At 49.8% G+C, this 21,784-nt stretch overlaps 7 protein-coding genes across 8 annotated transcripts; 3 read left to right on the top strand and 4 right to left on the bottom strand.

The window, feature by feature from the left end:
• The first annotated feature begins 12 nt into the window (after window positions 1-12).
• On the top strand, window positions 13-3,920 carry PPTG_03584. 2 transcript variants are annotated; one of them, XM_008896261.1, is made up of 3 exons: window positions 13-1,065; window positions 1,130-3,561; window positions 3,635-3,920. In XM_008896261.1, the coding sequence occupies exons 1-3, from the start codon at window positions 181-183 to the stop codon at window positions 3,711-3,713; spliced, it is 3,396 nt and encodes a 1,131-aa protein (XP_008894509.1). In that variant the 5' UTR covers window positions 13-180; the 3' UTR covers window positions 3,714-3,920. The 2 variants fall into 2 exon arrangements, with proteins under 2 accessions (XP_008894509.1, XP_008894510.1); XM_008896262.1 differs by having other exon boundaries at window positions 13-3,561.
• Window positions 3,786-5,481, bottom strand: PPTG_03585 (ornithine aminotransferase, mitochondrial). The gene is made up of 3 exons (XM_008896263.1): window positions 5,342-5,481; window positions 4,297-5,261; window positions 3,786-4,228 (listed from the first exon to the last, which is right to left on the bottom strand). The coding sequence occupies exons 1-3, from the start codon at window positions 5,429-5,431 to the stop codon at window positions 3,985-3,987; spliced, it is 1,299 nt and encodes a 432-aa protein (XP_008894511.1). The 5' UTR covers window positions 5,432-5,481; the 3' UTR covers window positions 3,786-3,984.
• Window positions 5,482-9,310: 3,829 nt separating this feature from the next.
• On the top strand, window positions 9,311-13,008 carry PPTG_03586 (AMP deaminase). Its single transcript, XM_008896264.1, has 2 exons — window positions 9,311-11,526; window positions 11,607-13,008. The coding sequence occupies exons 1-2, from the start codon at window positions 9,387-9,389 to the stop codon at window positions 11,690-11,692; spliced, it is 2,226 nt and encodes a 741-aa protein (XP_008894512.1). The 5' UTR covers window positions 9,311-9,386; the 3' UTR covers window positions 11,693-13,008.
• On the bottom strand, window positions 11,586-12,830 carry PPTG_03587 (hypothetical protein). Its single transcript, XM_008896265.1, has one exon. It carries the CDS (start codon window positions 12,768-12,770, stop codon window positions 11,805-11,807), a length of 966 nt encoding a protein of 321 aa, XP_008894513.1. The 5' UTR covers window positions 12,771-12,830; the 3' UTR covers window positions 11,586-11,804.
• A 390-nt stretch (window positions 13,009-13,398) lies between the features above and the next one.
• PPTG_21332 (hypothetical protein) lies at window positions 13,399-14,275 on the top strand (the record flags this gene model as incomplete). Its single annotated transcript, XM_008896585.1, has 2 exons — window positions 13,399-13,604; window positions 14,170-14,275. 2 exons carry the CDS (start codon window positions 13,399-13,401, stop codon window positions 14,273-14,275), a joined length of 312 nt encoding a protein of 103 aa, XP_008894833.1.
• Window positions 14,276-14,618: 343 nt separating this feature from the next.
• PPTG_03588 (hypothetical protein) lies at window positions 14,619-15,338 on the bottom strand (the record flags this gene model as incomplete). The annotated part of the gene is made up of 1 exon (XM_008896266.1): window positions 14,619-15,338. One exon carries the CDS (start codon window positions 15,336-15,338, stop codon window positions 14,619-14,621), a length of 720 nt encoding a protein of 239 aa, XP_008894514.1.
• A 944-nt stretch (window positions 15,339-16,282) lies between these two features.
• Window positions 16,283-16,558, bottom strand: PPTG_03589 (hypothetical protein; the record flags this gene model as incomplete). Its single annotated transcript, XM_008896267.1, has 1 exon — window positions 16,283-16,558. The coding sequence occupies one exon, from the start codon at window positions 16,556-16,558 to the stop codon at window positions 16,283-16,285; it is 276 nt and encodes a 91-aa protein (XP_008894515.1).
• Window positions 16,559-21,784: the final 5,226 nt, after the last annotated feature.

The following is a 21,784-nucleotide window of genomic DNA, read 5'->3' on the forward strand; positions in this document are numbered from 1 at the left end:
TTATTGCGATATCAAGATAAAGAGACTATTGTGTCTCGTTTTGGCGCCATCCCGCTGTCATAAGTCGAAGCAAACGGTCGAGTCCGCACTCGCTGTCCGTGGCCGCCGCCTCGGGTCCTCTACTGCTCCACCCACGGCCGCTTTGCCGCGCACGACGCACCGCAGCATCTAGGCGCTGTGATGGCGCTGCTAACGAGCCGTCGATCGCGTGCCAAGGCGCAGAAGACGCGCCACAACGACCCGGAAGCCTCCACTACCAGCGAGACCGAGGACGAAATGGACACTTTAATCGCGGACAACGCGGACGACTACGTAGACGATGACGTTGCTGTAGGCAATAAGCGCCGCATGAAGACGTCGTCCACGCAGTTGTCCCAAATGGACGCCCACATCGAGACCGAGATGGGCGTCGTGGAGGAAATTTACTGTGAGAATTTCATGTGCCACCGCAAGTTGCGCGTCTCCTTGTGTCCGAACATTAACTTCATCACTGGCGAGAACGGCAGCGGCAAGAGCGCCATCATTGCTGCCATCCAGATCTGTCTGGGCGCCAGTGCGCGCAGCACACATCGCGGTAAGAGCATTAAGAACCTCATCCGCCACGGCCACGAGGGTAACGCGCTGGTGCGTATCACGCTGCGGAATGACGCTAAGGGCAGCGACGCCTTCCGTCCCGAGCAATTCGGCCGTAAGATTCAGGTTGAGCGACTCATCCGTCGAGACGGATCAGCCGAGTACAGACTCAAGGACGAGAGTGGAGTGCTGGTGTCCAAGCTGAAAACGGACTTGGACGCGATGCTGGATCATCTCAACATCCAGACGGAGAACCCGTGCGCCATTCTGGACCAGGAGAACGCCAAGCTGTTCTTAAAGGGCAATCCGCAAGACAAGTACAAGTTCTTTCTACAGTCTACAGATCTGTACAAGATGCGGACGACGTACTCGAAGATTGACGAGGAGACGAGGAACATTGCAGAGACGACGCTGAAACGAGAGAGAGCCAAGATCTCGACGTTGAGAGAGGCCATGGAGGAGGCCAAGAAGCAGTGGAAGGAGGCCCAGAGTGTGAGTGATGGAGGTTGTGGTTTTATCATTAAGGGGCTTATATTGTGGTGCTTTTTTTTGACAGATTGGGAAGCTGGAGGAAGAGTTTGAGGTGCTGAAGAAGGAGCTGGCGTGGTCGTTTGTGGCCGAGAAGGAGAATTTGGCTGCAAAGATGGAGAAGAAGATGAAGAGAAAGAAACGCGAAGCTGAGCATGCTGCTGGCGAATATGAAGAGACGAAGGAGGCGGTCGACAATCTGGAGCGGAAGCAGAAAGAGAAGAACGACAAACTTGAGGAAGTGAACGCTCGTATGAGCGAAAATAGCCAAAGGAAGACGGAGGTGAAGAACCGGATCCGTGAAGCTCGGCGTCCGTTGCACAACTGCAAGGCGGAGCTGAAACACTTGACGCAGTCCAAGCAACGCGCCAATCAGCGCCTTGCACGTCTGCAACACGACTTGCAAAAGAAGCGCGAGAACCACGAAGCCATGTTGCACAGCCGTATGCAGCGCAACGATGCAATGCGTGAACGTATCGAGATGAAGCGTAGAGAGGTGCAGGATGCGGAACATGAAGTCAATGAAGCCAAGGATCGTGCGCAGGCGCGTCCCCAGGAGCTGGATGAAGTGGAGAATCGGCACGAGAACTGCGTCCGCCAGTTGCGTGAGGCTGATGCTGAGGCTGCCAAGACCCAGCACCGGATCAATCAGCTACGGGGCCAAAAGCGCGACAGTCTGGCAGTATTTGGCAGCAGGATCCCGCAGTTGCAGCAGCTCATTCACCAGAACCGCCACCGCTTCTCCGAACCTCCCATTGGACCGCTTGGCCTCCACGTGAAGCTTCCTGAACGGTTCATGCACTTCGCTGTGGCTATCGAGGTGGCGTTGAAGGGCACATTAGGGAGTTACTTGGTGGTTAACGGCCGAGACAAAGCTCTGCTGGATGACCTGAAACGCCAAGCTCACTGTCCGCAGAACCAGGCCAACATCATTATTTCACAGCGCAATGGACGCCGATACAGCAATTTGCGTCTTGCAGAGGGAAATCTAGCAGCTCACGCGATCTGCAACATTCTCGAGGTGAACGATGACGAGGTTTTCAACGCTTTGGTTGATGTCTGCAGCTCAGAGAGTAAACTGTTGTTTGATGATCGGCAGTCGGCTGAGCAAAGCGTGCTGAGTGGCTCGAGTGGTAACTTCAGGATGGCTCGGTACGTGTCCGAAGTGTACCTACCAAACGGAGACAAGTTTGTTGTTCGCTCTGGCAACTTGGCATTCATCGCCAACAAGGGGAATCGCCGCAGTTCTATTATCTGCCAAGATGTTGAGGGTGAGATCACGGAGCTGGAGAAGAAGATGGACTACTTGCAGGGCAATCTGGAGGTGTTGCGTCGTGACGAGGCTCGACTGAGACGTGACCGCGAAGACTTTCGACACCAGATGAAGCAGCAGAATGACCGCATTGACTACTTGTCTCGTCGGTTTAACCAGAAACGTGCAGAGTTGCGCAGTCTTGAAGAGGAATTGTCAGATGATATGCAGCAGAACACGCTGGATACTTCTGTGCTGGAGGACGAGGTGAGGTCTGTCCAGGATGAACTGGAAGATTTCCGCCGTCGTGAACAGGAGTTGAACGAGATCTTGTCCAAGTCCAATCCAGATTTGGAGGGCCAGCTGCATGAACTTGAGGAACTGGACGAGATGGAGAAGAAGATCGCTGCCGAGATGAATGAATACCAAGAAGATGCAGACGCTATCTATAAGCATCTTAGCGAAATGAAGGTACAGGAGATGACGTACCAGAAAGAAGCAGCAGCGCTGCGTGAAATGGTGGAGCGATGGGAGGACGAGCTGGCTGCTCTTCAGGAAGAGTGTGAAGAACAGAGACAAAAGGCACAACAACATTGCGAACGAGTGGCTGTCCGACACTCACACGATTACTATGGAAAGCGGTTAACAGACATTAAGCGCCAGATCGATCACGAGCGTAGCCGGTTCGAAGGCATGGATCTCGCTGAGCTGAGGGACGATTTGGAGGCCAAGAAGCTCAAGTATCGGAACAAAAAGAAGAACTTCGACAAGTTCCGAGACAATCTCGAGCGTATTCGCGCGATGCTGGAGGAACGCAAGCGAGTGTGGCAAATCCTACGCAAGGAGATCGCTCATCGGACGTCCATGGGGTTCAACAGGTTCATGGAGCTCAACAACTTCGCAGGCAAGCTCAGGTTCCGGCATGACGACCAGCGACTCGAGATTGCTGTGCTGCAGAACGAAGTGGGCGCCTCTCGAGCGTCGCAGGTGACGGATATGAAGGAGCTGTCTGGAGGCGAGCGGTCTTACACGCAAGTGTCTCTGCTGCTGGCCCTCGGCGAGAGTATCGAGTGTCCGTTCCGAGTGATGGACGAGTTCGACGTGTTCATGGACTCAGTAAACCGGGATATGACTATCCAACTACTCGTGGATGCGGCCAAGAAGGACAGCAAGAAGCAGTTTATCTTCGTGACGCCTAATGATCTCAGGTGCGGTGCTGGCTCCCTAGTGTTTTATAGTGTTGCGGCTCACTAATTTACGCTCTTTTGTTGTTTTCTGCAGTGCATTGCGGCGTGATCCGATGGTGAAGATCCAGAAGATGAACCCGCCTCGGGATCGACTGAATGCGGAGCGAGACTAAGGCATAAGAAGAGGAGGTATTACGGCAAGGACGTATCAGTATAACCACGCCTTGCTGACAGCGTGCAGTGAGTAGGTAGTATCAGTAGTAGGGAGCAGGCGACCGTCGCCTTGCTGGCATTTATTGACAAACACATTTTCACAGTTGTTTATACGGACTTGGAGTATAAATTCTTCAAATATTCATTCAACCTAGACTGATGCATCCAACCAGTTGTAGCCTGTCATTCGCCACAACGATCGTCAGTGCGATGCATCCCGGTAATTATCGTTTACTTCTCGGCCTCCGTGAGCACCTCCTTGATGATCGATGTGCACTCATCAAGCTGCTTCTCGGTCATCACAAGTGGCGGTGCGAGTCGGATGATGTTGCCGTGCGTAGGCTTGGCCAGAAGCCCCTTCTTGACCAAGTTCATGCAGAGCTGCAAGGCGTCCGGCTGGTTCGGACGCTCGTTGATGATGATTGCGTTCAACAGACCGCGACCACGCACGCCTTGAAGCAAACTCGACTTGAAGCTGGGAATACAAAGAGTGTTAGCAGCCTGCAACAATTAATATCGCGCTGGTAAAATGCCGCCACGTACTTCTGCATCTCGGAGCGGAACTTGTTGCCGAGCTTGAAGGCGTTTTCTGCGAGATTCTCCTCCTGAATCACCTCCATAGCCGCCATAGCGACCTTGCAGCCGAGCGGGTTGCCGCCGTACGTGGAGCCGTGTTGACCAGGCTTGATCGTAAGCATGACCTCGTGACTCGTCAGCACAGCTGAGACCGGGTACATGCCACCGGACAGAGCCTTGCCCAGAATCACAATGTCTGGCTTGACGCCTTCATAGTCCACCGCCAGCATCTTACCGGTACGTGCCAGACCAGTCTGCACCTCATCGGCGATCCACAGCACGTTGTACTTGGTGCAGAGGTCGCGAACGCGCTTGAGGTAGCCATCGTCAGGCACGACTACACCAGCTTCGCCTTGGATGGGCTCGACCATGAAGGCAGCGATGTTCTTGCCCTCCTTCTTGAAAACCTCCTCAAGTGCATCAGCATCGTTGTACGGGATGCTAGCGAAGCCAGGCATGAACGGACCGTAGCCTCCATACGCCTCCTTGTCGTTAGAAGACGACACAGCACTCAGTGTACGACCCCAGAAGTTGTTCTTGGCGAAAATGACCTTCGCCTGGTTCTCCGGGACGCCCTTGACGTCGTAGGCCCAGCGACGTGCGAGCTTGACGGCCGTCTCGCCACCTTCCACGCCCGTGTTCATGGGCAGGATGCGGTCGAAGCCCAGGAGATTCGTCATGTACTCCTGGTATTCACCCAATACATCGTTGTAGAAGGCGCGAGAGGTCAGTGTGAGTGTCTGCGCCTGCTCCGTCAAGGCCTTGACGAGCTTGGGGTGGCAGTGGCCCTGGTTCACGGCCGAGTAGGCGCTCAAGAAGTCGTAGTACTCCTTGCCTTCCACGTCCCAGACTTTGCAACCGCGGCCTTTGTTCAGCACCACGGGCAGCGGGTGGTAGTTGTGCGCACCACACTTTTCCTCGCGGTCAATGTACTGGAGATGGCAATAGACATTAATAAGAGTATCCTTTAGCACAGTGCTTTGACAAGGATGAAAGTGGAGAGCGAGCTCACCTGCTGGGTGGTCCACACGTTGCGTGTAGACTGGTTGCGTAGTTTGGAGGCAGCAGGACGGAGCTTCTGCACGGTGGTGAAGGCCTTCATAGCTGTGGAGACTGGAGCTCGAGACTTGGGCTGAGGCGGTCGAAATGGATAATGAGAGCTATGTTCGCATGCGGAAAAGCGTGCCGAGCTCGGACTTAAGCTCGGTAAAGTACGATTTGTGGGCCAATTGAAGAACAGGGATGAGAACATACAAAGTTCAAGTTATTCAATTACTTGGGATAAGTAAAGATTACAAAAAACAAGTACAAAGTGGGGCTCGTTGCTCGGATTAAGTACGCGAACTTATCAGCTCGATATAATTAATACCCTAAACCTACTCACTTCAACTTAGAGCTTATCGAAGATTGTTGCCATGGTGTGACGGAGTTGCAGTTAAGCAGCACTGCTTCATGAATAACCGGGGTGCATTTAGCTCGATAGATTAAATCAGGCGAGCGTGGCTCGAATAGCCAAACGTCTTAGCGTGCAACTCAGTCGTTGACGTCGTGATGTAGAGGACGAAGATCCGATCAGCTGCATAATATTAAATCATACAGGTTTTATGAGAGACTTTATGAGAGACTTCCCAGATGGCATGGCGATCGTCAACCACGTTGCATGCTGGGGTCTATGCCAGCCACTCGCTGCGCTGAGTTGCCGAAGCACCGCTGTGAAGTCCTTGGATAGGGGGATAGGGAGGCGAGGTATTCAATCCCGGTGGCGACGAGACGAGGCGAGCGCTCTTCATCTCGAGCGATTAGAGCAGCCGCGTAACAGCCAGGTCAAATTTAGTGGCGTCGACACTAGGCTCTGACTGAAAGCACGGCTAGGTGATGTTATTTGCCTCGCCGTCTGGTATTGGATGCGAAGCCATGTGGAGGAGCAGTACTGTACATTAGGATCGTTCTGCCAGCACGATCCTAATGTGGCGCTTATGTGAACGATTTTTGGATAGGATTGTTCGGTAAAGCCACTTAGTTTGGTGCTAATAGAGCCTCGATGACGACCTGGGGTCTTGAACATGACTGATTAGTCACTGAAGTCCAGGTTGGACTCCAAGAACTCGTGCTGCACCGTACTGACAACCTTGCAGTGCAAGATCAACCGTAGACGGTCCTGTTTTCGTCCACACTGGTCGATTGGACAAACCCGAATGGTGCGGCACATCAAGCAGTGCTTGTGCTCATCAGGCTTACCGTGTTCTTCGACAACTTTTCGTGGTTTGCCTACTGTGTCTCAAGACTAAAACATTACATGAATACTAGAAAACGATAGTTTCTGGGAGGGATATCTGTACAAAAATCCGGATAAGTTAACCTTGCGGATATTGGAGCATTTTAGATGCCCCGATACTTAACTCCAGTGAAGTTATGAGGTGGGCCCTTTACTCCAAGAAGTCTATTTTGGAGTAACGCTTCGTAACCTCAAATAGCTCCAGTTCATCAGGAGCGCTGGGTAACACAAGGACGAGACTTTACTCCATGAAAAAAATTGAGCACACCATTAATGCAAGCATACAATGAGCTACGTCTACCCCAAGAATTTGTTGGTGTTTCATGATTGCAGCCAGCGAGGTTGTTATCGTGGAGAAATAAACGCGACAAATCTTACTGCTGTAAATGCCGTTTCATTGTGAGCACAAATTGCGTTCCACGCATCCTTTACGTAGTGGGATAAATGTCATGGCTAATTACCGACACCGCAGTCAGGTTACAGACGATCTTCTCGGTATTGATATCTTCAATAGTGATTCCATCTACTGTAGATAAATTATCTCGCTAGTGCAAGATCGACTAATGAAAAATTCAAAGCGAGCTGTCATTCAGATTCCCCTCACCCAACTAATACAACCGGTGGAAGGCAATCGTATTAAGTACATTAATTATCAGAATGGCTCACAAAAACAAACCACCTCGGCACTACAATTGCAGGTCCCAGGCAAACCGAAAGGAGTGCATGATAAAAAACAATGTGAGTTGTAGGGCTATGCTACAAATTAGCCCCAATAATCTGGTGTCCAGCGCAAGCTTTGCCTTACGGATTGCATCAACATGAAAACATTTTTTTTTCTTGAATTAAAGGTTCATTGAGATGGGTTATAGAGCAATCAAACGTTTACCGAATAAAGAGACCTGTGCATTAAAGTACTCATAATTCAGAGTTTTACTCTGAATTAAAACTAGACGCGCTCGCATTGGTCTGGGAGGACAGTGCCTTTTTCGGTTTTGGTGACTTGAGCGTCGGGTAAAAAATATAAGCGCACCAACGCCAAAAATCAACACGGAAAAGTGATGGTGCGGGCTCCCCGCGCCGCTTGGACAAACGCCGATTTTGAGGTATTATTCACGTGATAGTTCTCCATCGTTTTGTGTGTTGACTTGTTATTACTGATAACGCTCAGTAAAGTCGAAAACTTCGATGTGTGGTGCAAATCACTCAGCAAGTTAAAAACATATTAACTTCACGTACATGTTGGTTGATTATTTTTGCCGGTGATCGGCTGAACATCAAGTGCCTCGGACGAAAGCATGAATTTCATACGTGATTTTTTGTCGATCCTGCTTATTTTACACGGGGTTTCATCCGTGTTTGCGAGAAGTGAGCGGGTGCGAGCACGCGTAGCAGCAGTAAACCGGCGCGATATTTGCGGAGGCGGGCCCAGCGCCGGGCTCACTAGCAAACGGACCCGTGGCACTCTCCAGATCATGTTTTACTCTGCTGCGGGGTCAGTGGGTGCAACCTTCAGAGTGGATGCCATCAATTTCAAAGCTGTATTTTATCAGTTCATTTGGATTGGGATGAAAAGGCATTAAGTTTTCATTTAGGTCTGGCCTTCCTTACAACACTGGCGATTCTGCCGAGATACGTGTAAATTATTCTTCTGGCGGTTGTACGTGAATTTCATCCGAATCACAAGTGAAAACAATCCGGAAATCTGCTGCTTGCTGGTTGTTCAGCTCGGGGGTGCAAACAGCCGTCACGCAGCACTCTACCTATATACATGTAGTAACAACATTCACGCAACGCTAATTCACAGCTCATACATGCTAGATCGCTTGTGCTCATTCCGGGAGGGCTCACGGAAAAGTCGCGATTCCTGCAGCCATTTGAGACCTTTAGAATCCTTTTCCCATGATTCCAAACACTTTGGTAGTCTAGAATTTTAATGGTCTTAAATGGCTGCAGGAATTGCTCCAGTGAGTCTCAAACACAGTTTTTTTTTTTGGAAAACCTCAACGAATTCGCTGGAAAAAAAGGTTTAATAGCTTTTCCGCTTCAATAATTCCCCTGCCACAGTGAAATGCATCCGCATAGGGCGGCAACGACCTGTATCAGTGAAACTGTAGCTGCGGCAATGTTACGAGCGCAGCAAACGGGTTCACCGGGCAGATCGCTGGGCTCATACTGGGATGGCGAAGAAAAAAATAGCCGTTTGTGGCTTCTTGACATTGCGCTGAGGGTTTACCACGTCAGCCAATTATTCTTCTGCCAAGGCCCACCAAGCTCGACAAATGCATCCTGTATCCGTACATTGCTGCATCGGGTTCCTCAGCTGAAGATCATATGGCTAACCTATCTTCCAAGGTTTAAACCCATTTGACGCGGCACGCACAACAAGTTGAACGAAGGTCATCCAAGCTGGAGTTTCTTGAAGGTCTCCTAATTTAGGAGACCTTCATTAGGAGTCCTAATATCACCTGTAACTCGGTGACATGCTGAACGATATGATGTCTGTGCTGCCCTGCAGGATACTCCGTATCCCTCCCGGTAAAACATTTTTGGTTCTACTAGATTTGGTATGTGGACTATTAATTGGGCACACCCCGATCGTGCATGATCGCAAACCAAGTGACCATGTGGTGGTGACACCACCTGCATCGACAATTGTGTGTCATACACCACATTGAATGCGTGCAAACCTACCCATACAAATCTACCCCATCCTTCGCGCACCTGCAACTCACTTGGCCCAAGCAGCACAGTGCGTCAGTATCAAAAGAGCTCTCCATCGACAATGGACCCCTCGGAGCGATTGCTCGACGCCAACCTGGAACGCGAGCTTGCCGACCTACATCTTGCTGGGCCGCTGGACCCTGGCTTCCCACCTCATCTGATGCACTCGGACGTGATTGCTGCGGCCGCCAAGGCCTCCACAGACGCTGACGACGGCGACGTGCCGAGTCCGGACGAGGACGAGACCGAAGAGGCCAGCGAGCGCACGCACCACGAAGGGCTCCTCAAGGCTTCCATCCTCGAGAAAGTGGCCACCGAGAAGCGTCTGCGTCGCCTATCCGAGGTGTTTGTGGACGACGGACACGACCAGAGCGCCGACTCGGACCCGGTCGATCTGTTCGAGAAGATCCCGGAGCCCTACGGACAGCTGTCCTCGTACCAGAGAATCCAGATCACCTCAGCCCCCGAAGAAGTCGACAGAGAGACCAAAGAGGTCTGCGAACTCATCCGCAAGTGCCTGGCACTACGCAAGAAGTGGATCGCGGTCAACGAGCCGAAGATCGCGGATCCAGTCGAGACGGAGGTGCAGACCAGTCCACGCTCGGCTGGCGCGGCGGCCAAGCTGCGACACCGAGAGGAAATCCCGTATGAACCGTTTAAGAACGCAGTACCGGAGACCACGAGCCACCACTTCATAATGGTGGACGGAGTGGTGGTCGTGTACGAAGACAAGGACGCAGTCGAGCCTATCAGTCGCGTTGGCAAAATGGAGGAGTACTACAAAGATCTGTTCGAGATCAAGCGTATTATCAACTTCGGACCGGTAAAAACGCTGGCGTTTAAACGCTTACAGCTGCTCGAAGCGCGTTTTAACCTCCACACACTGCTGAACTCTGAACGCGAGCTCGTAGCGCAAAAAGCCGTGCCCCACCGTGATTTCTACAATGTGCGGAAGGTTGATACACACATCCACCACTCGGCGTGTATGAACCAGAAGCATTTGCTGCGTTTCATCAAGTCGCGGCTGCGTAACTCACCGGGAGAGATCGTGATCTTCCGCGACGGCCGCTTCATGACGTTGAGCGAGGTTTTCAGGTCTCTGAACCTCACGGGATACGACCTAAGTGTTGACACGCTGGATATGCACGCGAGCAACACGTTTCACCGCTTTGACCGCTTCAATTTGAAATATAACCCAGCGGGACAGAGTCGTCTGCGTGAGATCTTCCTCAAGACGGACAACCTAATTGCTGGCAAGTATCTGGCTGAGATCACGAAAGAGGTTATCTCGGATCTACACGCTAGTAAGTACCAGCTCGTGGAGTGGCGTGTGTCTGTCTACGGCCGCAAACGCTCGGAATGGGATAAGCTGGGTCGCTGGATCTACGTCAACAAGCTCACATCTCCACACGTCCGCTGGATGATCCAGATCCCGCGACTCTACTTCCTATACAAGAAGCTGGGCGAAGTGGACAACTTCCAGCAGATGCTGGACTACATTTTCCTGCCGTTATTCGAGGTCACTCGTGATCCCTCGAGTAATCTACCGCTGCACTATTTCCTGGAGACTATGGTGGGTTTCGACTGTGTAGACGACGAGAGCAAGGCGGAACCGTTTCGTGCTGAACGTGGTAAGAAGCTACCGAAGCCTCACGAGTGGACTCACGAGGCCAACCCACCTTACGACTACTGGTGCTACTACTTGTACGCCAACATTGCTGCGTTGAATGAGTTCCGTCGCCAGAAGGGCCTCAACATCTTCTCGTTCCGTCCTCACTCGGGCGAAGCTGGTGATCCGGACCATTTGGCTGCCGCTTATCTGACTGCAAACGGCATTAACCACGGTATCACACTGCGGAAATCTGTGGCTCTGCAGTACTTGTACTATTTGACGCAGATCGGTATTGCTATGTCGCCGCTGAGCAACAACCGCTTGTTCCTGGCTTACCACCGCAACCCTTTCCCGATCTATCACGCGCGTGGCTTGAATGTGTCGCTCAGTACCGACGACCCCGTCATGCTGCATTATACAAAGGATCCGTTGCTGGAAGAGTACTCGGTGGCTGTGCAGGTGTGGAAGTTGACATCTACAGACATGTGCGAGATCGCACGCAACTCGGTGCTCCAGTCTGGCTTTGAACACAAGTTCAAGCAACACTACCTTGGACCCAAGTACACGCTGCCTGGCTCACGTGGCAACGGTGTGTTCCTGTCTTGCTCTGTTTTACTGTGTTTTTATCTTACTCCAATCTTTTTTTTTTTTTTTTTTTTTTTTTTGCAGATATTCGCATGACCAACGTGCCGGATATCCGTGTAGACTATCGCCACGAGACGCTCCAGGGCGAATTAGCGTTCATCCAGACGTAATCTCACCTTCATGTGAATGTTGTAGCTCGACTGTCGAGTTTGTCAGCGATCCAAGCCAAGCAATGAAGATGAGTTCTGACTAAGTTTATCGTTTACTTCTTCCCTTCGCCCTTCATGTTTGGGTATGAAAATGCAGGAACACGAAGTGGCCGAAAGCAAGCAGTAACGAGAGTGCTTCGATGTGTGTTGCAGCCTCACAGAGTGAGCGCAAAGCCGGCGAAGACACGCACATGGCGCTGACACCGGCCGTAGCGAAGAAGAGCGTTGTGAGGACGAGATTCTTGGAGCCTAAGTACGCTGGTACTCGTTTCCACTGAGTCGGCCAGGATTCACAGAAGTAAACTTGATATGCTCGACTAAAGATTAAATTGGTGATACAGAGGGAAGCATATCGCGCGATAAACAGCGCGTTCAGGAATGATGCTGTCATTTCGCCATGGAGAGCGGATCTTGTACGCGACGCTGAGGGTACTGTGCCTGTTAAACTACGGTGGGGCGATAGCACTTCGTGCAGACACGTATGGGCCATTTTCCAGCAGAACCAGCTGAGGATGCAAAGGCACAATGTGGAGATGGTTTGGTTCTTGGAGAGCACTCGTCGTCGGAGCAGGAAGAACACCAGACCACACTGCAGTCCGAGCTTACAAAGATGCATCGGCACCTCTGTGGAAGCAGCGGATGCAACCTGAGTAGCAAATTTGGACTCTCCTTGCAGTGCCGAGGGAGACTGGGGCTGCGCTTGAGTCAGAAGCTGCTCTAGCACGAGCAAATCTCCACGCGAGTTTAAGCTCTCGAGCCATCGAAGTACACTCATGAACCCCCGACGGGTTTGGAAGGATGACGAAGGGAACGCAGTATGTTTGAGCTCGTGGAACTCGAGCGTTGGGACGTCCAACACCGTATAAAGGTATCCAGAGCCGCACGCCATCGTCATAACCAGGAGCGGCAGGCGATACTTGTACTTCAAGACGGACGTATCTTGGGCGGAGAGACTCATTGTAATGCAGGGGAGGAGACAGCGCCACTCAGCAAAGGACAGGAGTTTGCGTGCGTCTCTTGAAGCAGAAGATCTACCCATTCCCACTCAGATTTACTGCCGTATCGTCGTAGTAACAAGGGTCGCTTACTCGTAAAAGGGTCACGAAAATATTAATGGACGCGGCAAGCGGCGGAAAAAGTATCAGCGAATCGCAGTAGAGTACTCGCACAAACTGGAGGTACAGACCTCGATGAAGCAATTGTGCACTTCTATGGTGAACTACCGAAAGATCCGAACACTTTTCAAGCTAAATAGTATATGCAAAGATGAAGCTGCATTTACTATAAATAGGAAGTGCTCAGATTATTCCGACTGTAGGCATAATTTTGATTTGGTGAAATGCTGTGCCTATCAACCAATCATTTTAAATTGCTTCAGCGCGCCAAGGTGCCGCCAACAAGTTGCCGCCAATTCCCATGGTCTTGTGCTGCCACCGCATTTCGTTTTTATTGGGCAACCTGGTGGTGACGTCGAAAAGGAAGTGAAGTCTTACGTCCCGCCGCATGTGGCAACATGCTCCGTTCAGGAAAATGCGTGGTTCGACGAGAGGGTTATGTTAGAATGGATAGAAGATTCGTTTAGACCTAACGTTGACGGTTACTCTGTTCTGTTACTCGATGCTCTCAAGACTCATAAGATGGTCAGCGTTTAGGGTGATCTGGGTGGGATGGGGACTAGCGTGCATTACGTGTCTCCCGGATGTACCGGGATTGCTCAGTCTCTGGATGTCGGAGTGATGGCGCCGCTGAAGACACGCCTGCTGCAGACGTGTGGACAAGCTGCCGTACTAAACACATTACCAGAGAACTCCGCGGAGCGCAGACGCTACATGTTCAACCACGCAATGCTCGCTCTCGGCAAAATTACACCCAAGTACGAGATACAATCCGTTGCAGCTTGTTGTTTGAGCTGACACTTGCTACGTGGCGTGCAAATTGGTGGATGGTGCGACAAGTTAGCAACGGCTGAACAAGACGATCACTTCGGCTACAACTATATGACTATACTGAGAGCAAGAGTAAATTGAAGGAACTGCATGCAGCAGTTAGTTGAGGTCGGACAGAAGAGAAGACAACAGAGTGATGGTTGTGAGTTGAAGTCGTGGGCATGGGAAGATTATTGACCAAAGAGAATTTTCTAGGGGACGAGTCGTCATCTGAAGTTTAAGGTCGTTAGCTTCCTGCTGCGAGAAGCAGCCTGCAGTGCTCACTAGGACTAAGAGGGGTTTTCTGTCTGGGAGACTTTCCCCTCAGTGAAACACAACATCACCAACAACTGAGAAATAAATACCTCACTTTCCTACTTGCCACAAAACACTCACAACAACTTTCCTTCCACCACTTCCTACCAAGTCATCTACTAAGCCTAGTGCCGAGCATACGAGATCACTGCAATAAGGTCTCGTAGGTTATGAGCCCAAAGCTCCACTGGGCTTCAGTATCAAGTGCGGTTATTTCGGAAAGAAGCAACAATGTCTGGTGCTGGTCAGCAGGGACAACAACAAGCAGCTGGTCAACAAGGAGGAGCTCAACCTGGGGGTGTAGCTCGAGTAGGTCTTCGCGGCACGAATAAGCCTCCTCAATACTCAGAAGACGGTGGGTTTGATCTCTATAGAGCACAGTTACGCTCATTTTTGACACAACGAGAATGTTGGGGTATAATCACTGGTGATATTGTTCGAGATCAAAATGATGCTGCTCAACAGCAAATCTACGATGAGAAGAATACGTTCGTGTGTGATACGCTGTTACGAGGATTACTACAAAAGGACTCGCGGAAAATTTACCAATCACTTATCTGAAAAGAACGTAGGATGGGTGACCTACGCAGTATGACGAAAGAGGATTGGTAGTTATTATATGCGTCGCGTGACATGATTGGTAGTAACTATGGGTTATCGGAACCTCTTTGGCGTTTGTCAGCACTCTGAGCTTCACGGACTAAGCGCAGTACGGTGGGAAGTGATAGATCTGCTAGGCGGCGTTTGTGTTTTGCTGGAGGTAATTGGAGCTTTTCGATAGCAACACTAAATATCTCGGATGCTTCTTTCTCTGTTGGCTGTGTAGAAATTGCTAGTCCAGCTGCTGTGGCCGCCTCCGTTAGATGTTTTATCATCATGACCCAATCTGAGAACGTCTTGCGCATGCTGCGCTTTGGCAAGTCGTGTGGATGGATTTTTTTCAAAGGAGGCCATCCTCGTGATTTGTCCCCAAACCACCATAATTGCCATGCCCCGCAAGGACCCGTACGGGGGAACTCAAATTCCTCTGGCAGTAAGTGAAATTTCCCACTGTAATAATACACTTGATCACCATCTGAATGCTGCACTGGTTGTGGTGCATGACTCATTGCTCCTTGCGCAAGGCCTGCCCGTAACAGTAAGGATTCAATTGTAGCTTCCAGTACCTGGTTCGTGATATTGCCGGCAGCTACACCCTTCTCCTCTATTAAATTGGACATGCCTTCAAGTAGAACTGGAGGCAGGTTATCAATTGATGTCTGCACTTGCCGTAGCTGCTTGTAGAGCTCTACGTGGGGAGGTACTCCTGTTGGCTTCATCCAGGTTGATGTGTCGCGAACAAGAGCTGCTTCAAGGTGGTTCATCATGTCTGGGTACCGGAACAAGAATGTCGACAGCAGTGGATGAGATGCAGGTATTAACTCCCTTAAGTACGAGTGATGATTAACCAGCGAGGCGATACACAGCTTTAGAATGTCCTGTAACGTGCTGCATGCCCTTAACATTGGGAACATTTCCTCCACACACTTCTGCAGATTAACGTCTTGGTTATTTACAAAGTGAGGCGGCAGCACAGCAAAGTCGGCCAGGTTCAGTGGCAGTCCTGCCACGACACGTCCTAAGTATTGATCTCCAGCCGACTCATAGCGAATATAACGATCCTGAACGCCCCCCAATGACCATCCAACTCTCAAACACACACTTGCTATCGAAGGACCGCCAGTTGTCCCGCTACATGCAAAAGTCGCCACGCCTTTGCAAATAGAATGCGTTCCGTAATGTGTCTGGCCAGTTTTGGCATTTATCAGTTGACGGAGGGTGTTGCCAAATCGAACTTTTTGATTGGAGCCCGGGAATAATGGACCTTTTGGCTGCGTAGGACGGCACGCCAAGTAAATTGCTAGTGCAGTTATCCAGCAAGTATCAGGGCTGTACGGGTTGGCATACAGGTGCCGAGGGTCCTTGGGTCCTCCACCCTCTTGATTCGTCTTTGATTTATACATAACGCAGCCCACACTATCGTCAATGCCACTGAGAAGCTGAGTACAGAGCGTCTGCACTGATTCCGACCGGCACATTAAGTTCCATTGTGTACTTAGAAAGAAGTGAGAAAACCCTGCATCTTGGCGCACAAGCGTAGCTTTGCATAGCTGCTGATAGAGTGAGTACGGAAGAGGCTCTTTTCCAGATTCTTTTGGTGCACCGGACTGATATTTAGTTGCTTGCATGTGCTTAAGTCCTGAAAAAAGTGTAGCCATCTTCTTCTCAAATGTATTTGGTAGGGGGACATCTTGGCGTCGATACAAGTCTTTCAGCGCGCTGCGATACCGTTGAGCGTACTGACGCCCACAGTCTTCCTCTTCTCCATGAGAAACGAGTCAAACTCATCCAGAGTGAAGTGGTCCAAGTCAATATTACCACTAGGGTCAAAGAAAGTAGGTGCTTGCTCCATCTTCGTATCACGAATCCACTTGGACATCGCACGAAGGCTGCTGCGATATGATTGCTGGGTCTTGACTGAAATGCATGCGTCCCGGACATCCTTTGCTGTCACCTCTAGAGTTTCTGCAGCGCCTTCGCCGTCCATGATGGTGCCTGCCGTTGAAGGGGCTTCTCTCCGTTGAGGACTCCGTGTTTTGCGGGATCTCCTGAGTGACCCCAAACACCGGAAATTAGCCAATGGCGGCTCTGGTTATGCATTGGATAGCTTGCCAACGATTTTTTTATCATACACTGCAATACGATAGAACATACAAAAGTTAAGATAACCTGTGCCTTACAATTCTGCATTTTGAAAGAAACATGGCTCAAAATCCTACGATCTCATACAAACTCCTATATACGTCCGACAAATATCGGACACTCTGGGTTAGAGATGTGGCGAGCGTTTGAGGCAGATAAAACCAAACGAGCTTTCGCTAGTGTGATACGAGTGAGACGAAAACTTTATACGAGCACGTTTACGCTTGGAGGTAACATGGAGCAATGGTTGGATGAAGTGGAGGATCTCCGTCGCCAGTTGGAGAATATGAACGAAGTGATCACTGACCGTGAAATGGTAAACATAATCCTGCAAGGTGTTGAAGAAACACATCGTAATGTGGTGCGAATTTTCAACCAGCCTCAACCAGGAGGTCAACCTGTAACTTTGGACCTGGTCCTTAACACATTGCGGGGAGAAGCTGAGACAGACAAAGCTCATGAGGAAGCCAGGGAAACTCCAGCTGGCGTTAGTGCTGATGTCAAGAAGGTGATGTCGATGCGGCCCCAAATCCAAAATCAGTCGGGAAATAAGAGAAAAAAGGGAAATGGTGGACAGAATGTTGGTAACAAAAAGGCGAAAATAGGTACCAGTAACAAAACGTGCTGGTTCTGCCACAAGAAAGGACACTTGAGGCATGAGTGCTTTGGCTACAAGGCACAACAGAGGAGAAGAGCAGAGGCCGCAGATGATAGTACAACTACTACGACAGGAGCTACTTCTAGTGATACTGCAACAATGAATATGGTACGGCGTGCCACTCAGCCAGTAGAGCGAATTGGCATGATGAAAGAATCCGTTCATATTCATAGACTCACAAGTGAAGTTACCCAAACGGAATGGATGATGGATACTGGTGCTGCTACTCACGTATGTGTGGAGAGGCAAGCTTTTGTGAACCAAACTGTTGATAACACGCAGTTCCAAGACTGGGAAGGTGCAATTAGTGTTGGAAGGCCATTTGGGCGTGTGCTGATTTGCGCCAAGAACGTGAACAATCCTAGCGGCAGTGGTACCATAGTTGACCTACAAGGCACTAGGTTTGCTTCAAAAGGAACGACCAACATACTATCGCAGTACAAACTAGAGAAACTTGGATGGGTTTCTTCATACACTGATGACCAGGATCCTGACAAGCGAGCTATGTTTATGGATAAGGAGGGTGTCCGTCTAATTTTACCTCGGCGTGGAGCTCATTTTTGGCTCTCGGCAGTAATTGTGAATCCCAGTGAAGTGAATTTGTGCATGATGGTGCCCAGGACTAATGATGAAAACCTTTTACTGTGGCACATGCGTTTTGCACACCTTAATGGACCAGCTCTAAAGAAAATGGTAGATTTGGAGATGGTTAATGGGCTGTGTTCAATATCGGCGAGGGACTTCAAGAAGCCCATTGATTGTCACGCCTGTCGCTTAGCAAAGAAGAAGCGAATGTCCTATAAGTTGCAACAAATCGGCTCCAGACTGATGTCCGATGTGTGTTACGTCGGAATCGAGACTCCTGGAGGAAATAAGTATTTTCAGTTGGTTCATGATGAAGCTTCTCGATTCACCTAGGCGTTCCTATTACAACGCAAGAGCCAAGCTGCTGCCAACGTTATAGAAGTCATACGCAAGGTGGAAAAACGTTATCCAGTGCGAACTTTCTCATGTGACCAAGGTGGTGAATTTATCAATAAGGTACTGCTCGACGTCTTGCACGAGCGAGGAATCGCTTTACTGACTACAAACCCGTATACGCCCGAGGAAAATGCTCTAGTCGAAAAAATGAACGGCAAATTGATGAGTAAGATGCGGGCTATACACGAGTCAAGCGGACTGCCGTTTTGTCTTTTAAGGGGAAGTACTTCTGTACGTGGTTGCCGTGGATAATATGAGTGGGACCAAAGCTTTAATGAATAAGACGCCGTACGAGATGTACGAGGGTAAGAAACCCGATGTGAGGCGCTTGTTTGTATGTGGATGTGTGGGATACTGCTTTGTACCAAGTGCACAACGCATGAACAAACTCGAACGGCGCTCACGTCCAGTATTAATGCTTGGGTTTTCTCTGCTCACAGATGGATACCGAACGCTTGACCTGGTGACGGGGGAGATGGTAATCCGACGTGATGTTGAGCGGCAAGAACGGATGACAGTAGATCGAGACTACGTGCAGCAACTACTTGACAAGCGGTACTGAAAAAAAGACAGTTCAGTTGCCTAAGGATATACCGTACGTCGTCCTACCAAGAGATGCTGCTGCTTACCATCCTTTGGCAATTGAAGGGGGAGATACTGGGTTTAAGAAACCTGCACCGCTTAGCAACACTGCCCCAGCAGAAACTGAAAGTTGTGACCAGGCAAGCAGTGATTCATTTGACGACGACGAGGATGTTGAAATGGAGGACCATAATTTGTGGGGAGATGCAAATGGTGTTGCTGTACCTGGAAATGCTGGGAGATATGTGTATGCGGGTCAACCTGCTAGCAATAACCAATCTGTTGCTGGGCGACCTGCTCCGACTAGTCAAGCTGCTACTAGCAACGGTAACGTGAGGACAGCAACCACTGCAACAGCTGGAAACCAAACTCGGGCACGTCGTCAATCCACCCAAGCCCCAACGCGGCGATCGTCACGGCAACGTCGTCCAAGCTCAAGATTCAATCCACAAACATTTGTAATGGCGATGATGCTAATGCAGTGTATGCTGATGGGTGTTGTTAATGAGATAATTAACCCCACAAGCGTCTCGGAAGCAATGGCTTCACCTTATGCGAAGCGGTGGAAGAAGGCTATGGGTGACGAGTACTCGTCGTTGATGAAGAACAATACCTGGGTTCTTGTTCCAAGGCCGAGGTCAACACCGGCCAACCCAATCAACATACTGAGATCATAGTGGGTTTTGGTAGTGAAGTGGAATGAAAAAGGCGGTGTTGACTGATTCAAGGCTCGTTTGGCAATCAAGGGGTTTATGCAGAAATACGGGATTGACTATTTAGCCACTTATCCACCTGTTGTGAGAGTTGAGTCCGTCAGACTGGTGATGATACTCGCCTTAATTTTTGGATTGGATCTGAGGCACATCGACTTTGTGACGGCCTTCCTGAACGGTAAACTGACGGACGTGACTATCTACATGGAACAGCCGGAAGGCTACGACGATGGTACGGGGCGCGTTTGCATGTTGCTCAAGGCTTGTATGGATTGAAACAAGCCTCAAGAATTTGGAGTGATACTCTAAAGAACTATCTCGTCGACCTGGGCTTTGTTCAATGCACATTTGACGTTGGTGTATTCTGGAGAGTGGGAGTGAAGAGCCTGATCATTTTGACAGTGTGTGTCGATGATATAATTATTGCTGCAAAGGCTGAAGACTACAAGATTGTGGTAGATGAGCTTGCAGCAAAATTTGAAGTAAAGGACCTAGGACGCGTGAAACATCTCCTTGGTATGGAAGTTTCATTTGAACCCGGTCGAATGATATCAATGGCTCAGACTGCTTACATTGAACGGATGGCTAAGAAGTTTGGATTGGAAGATGCACGTCCTGCCTCACCCCCTCAAATGCATAATGCACCTACGGTTCCATTGGAGAAGGATATGGCTAAGGTCAACGATCCCAATCTACCGTTTCGTGAAATTGTTGGATCTTTGCAGTACCTCGTTGCTTGTACTCGACCAGACTTGGCAAATGCAGTACGAACATTAGGACGGTTTGCAAATGTGTACACTATTGAGAACTACCGTGACGCGCAACGAGTGGTGCGTTATGCATTGACAGCCAAACATTATGGATTAGTGTATCGGGCCAAGGAAGGATCATTGCAATTAGAAGCATATGCGGATGCCGATCATGCCCGTTGTCCGGAGTCGAGCAAATCTGTTACGGGCTACGTACTCAAATTCAATGGCTGTATTTTTGACTGGAAGAGTAAAAAGCAGGCCAGGGTGACAACTAGTACTTGCAGCTCGGAGCTGCTGGCAGTGCACGCGTGCACCGAGATGGTGCTGAGGACGCAGAAGTTGTTGAAAGAACTGGGCATCAAAAAGAGTCGACTCTACAATTTATTGTGACATCCAAAGTGCGTTGAAGGCGATCGAGAATAATGGGAACTCTGAGCACTTGCGCAACTACGCTAAAGTGATTCGCTATGTTGCAGAGCATGTAACGGATGGAGATTTGGAGATGCAATATGTCCCAAGCACGGACAATCTTGCTGATATCTTCACAAAGGCCATAGGGCCTGAACGATTCACACACTTGCGAAATAGGCTAAGCGTGGAGGACACTAAACTTTGTTGATTGATGGCGTACAATGAGGCATGTAAGAGCTCTGGTGTCGATATGGATGTGGAAATCACGTCATAAGCCATTTGGTGAAACAAGTGTGCATTTATATGTGGAGCTTGTTGTTTGAGCTGACACTTGCTACGTGGCGTGCAAATCGGTGGATGGTGCGACAAGTTAGCAACGGATTGTATCCCGTACTCCCCCATCACTTCGAGCAGCAACATGCCCATGCATTCACGCACCACATATAAATGCACATTTGTTTCACCAAATGGCTTATGATGTGATTTCCACATCCATATCGACACCAGAGCTCTGGTAGCACTTGTTGGTCCGTGCGGAAATCTTTTGACAAGGCAGGGCCATTTTTTGGCTGCACCACGAGCACCGATGTTCAAGGCATGCTGGACGAGGCCAGTCTCCTTCACGTGGTGGATGAGCAGGGGGGTGATGTCGCGACTATCCGTGGAGTGATAACTGGTCAAGTTGAGGAGATCCAAGGCGAACGTATCAGCCTCTGAGCTTGGCAGCTAATGAAAACAGTTCATTGGTTAAAAATATACCGATTTTAAACAGGTCAAACTTTACAGTGAAAATGGAACACAAAGCTCTATATTTAGTAAGTGTTCAGATCTTTTTGCTGTCAGATCTTTACGAAGATGTCGGTATCCGACACGGACATTAGAGCTAAAATGAAACAGATCAATAAGTGACTCAAGCAGAAGAGCACAATTCGTGACGCCTGCGAAAACAAACGTGGGCGGCACCGTAATCTAAG

This window comes from Phytophthora parasitica, assembly GCF_000247585.1.
Source record: "Phytophthora parasitica INRA-310 unplaced genomic scaffold supercont2.4, whole genome shotgun sequence".
NCBI classification, from domain to species: Eukaryota; Oomycota; class Peronosporomycetes; order Peronosporales; family Peronosporaceae; genus Phytophthora; species Phytophthora nicotianae.

What these genes read in the sequence shown, in the direction of transcription:
- PPTG_03584 (XM_008896261.1), top strand. Translation starts at nt 181, where the DNA reads ATGGCGCTGCTAACGAGCCGTCGATCGCGTGCCAAGGCGCAGAAGACG. An exon ending in AGTGGAAGGAGGCCCAGAGT is followed by an intron (nt 1,066 to 1,129) that starts GTGAGTGATGGA and finishes TTTTTTTGACAG; the next exon opens with ATTGGGAAGCTGGAGGAAGA. An exon ending in GTGACGCCTAATGATCTCAG is followed by an intron (nt 3,562 to 3,634) that starts GTGCGGTGCTGG and finishes TGTTTTCTGCAG; the next exon opens with TGCATTGCGGCGTGATCCGA.
- PPTG_03585 (XM_008896263.1), bottom strand. Translation starts at nt 5,431, where the DNA reads ATGAAGGCCTTCACCACCGTGCAGAAGCTCCGTCCTGCTGCCTCCAAA. An exon ending in ACGTGTGGACCACCCAGCAG is followed by an intron (nt 5,262 to 5,341) that starts GTGAGCTCGCTC and finishes TGCCATCTCCAG; the next exon opens with TACATTGACCGCGAGGAAAA. An exon ending in TTCCGCTCCGAGATGCAGAA is followed by an intron (nt 4,229 to 4,296) that starts GTACGTGGCGGC and finishes TTGTATTCCCAG; the next exon opens with CTTCAAGTCGAGTTTGCTTC.
- PPTG_03586 (XM_008896264.1), top strand. Translation starts at nt 9,387, where the DNA reads ATGGACCCCTCGGAGCGATTGCTCGACGCCAACCTGGAACGCGAGCTT. An exon ending in GCCTGGCTCACGTGGCAACG is followed by an intron (nt 11,527 to 11,606) that starts GTGTGTTCCTGT and finishes TTTTTTTTGCAG; the next exon opens with ATATTCGCATGACCAACGTG.
- PPTG_03587 (XM_008896265.1), bottom strand. Translation starts at nt 12,770, where the DNA reads ATGGGTAGATCTTCTGCTTCAAGAGACGCACGCAAACTCCTGTCCTTT.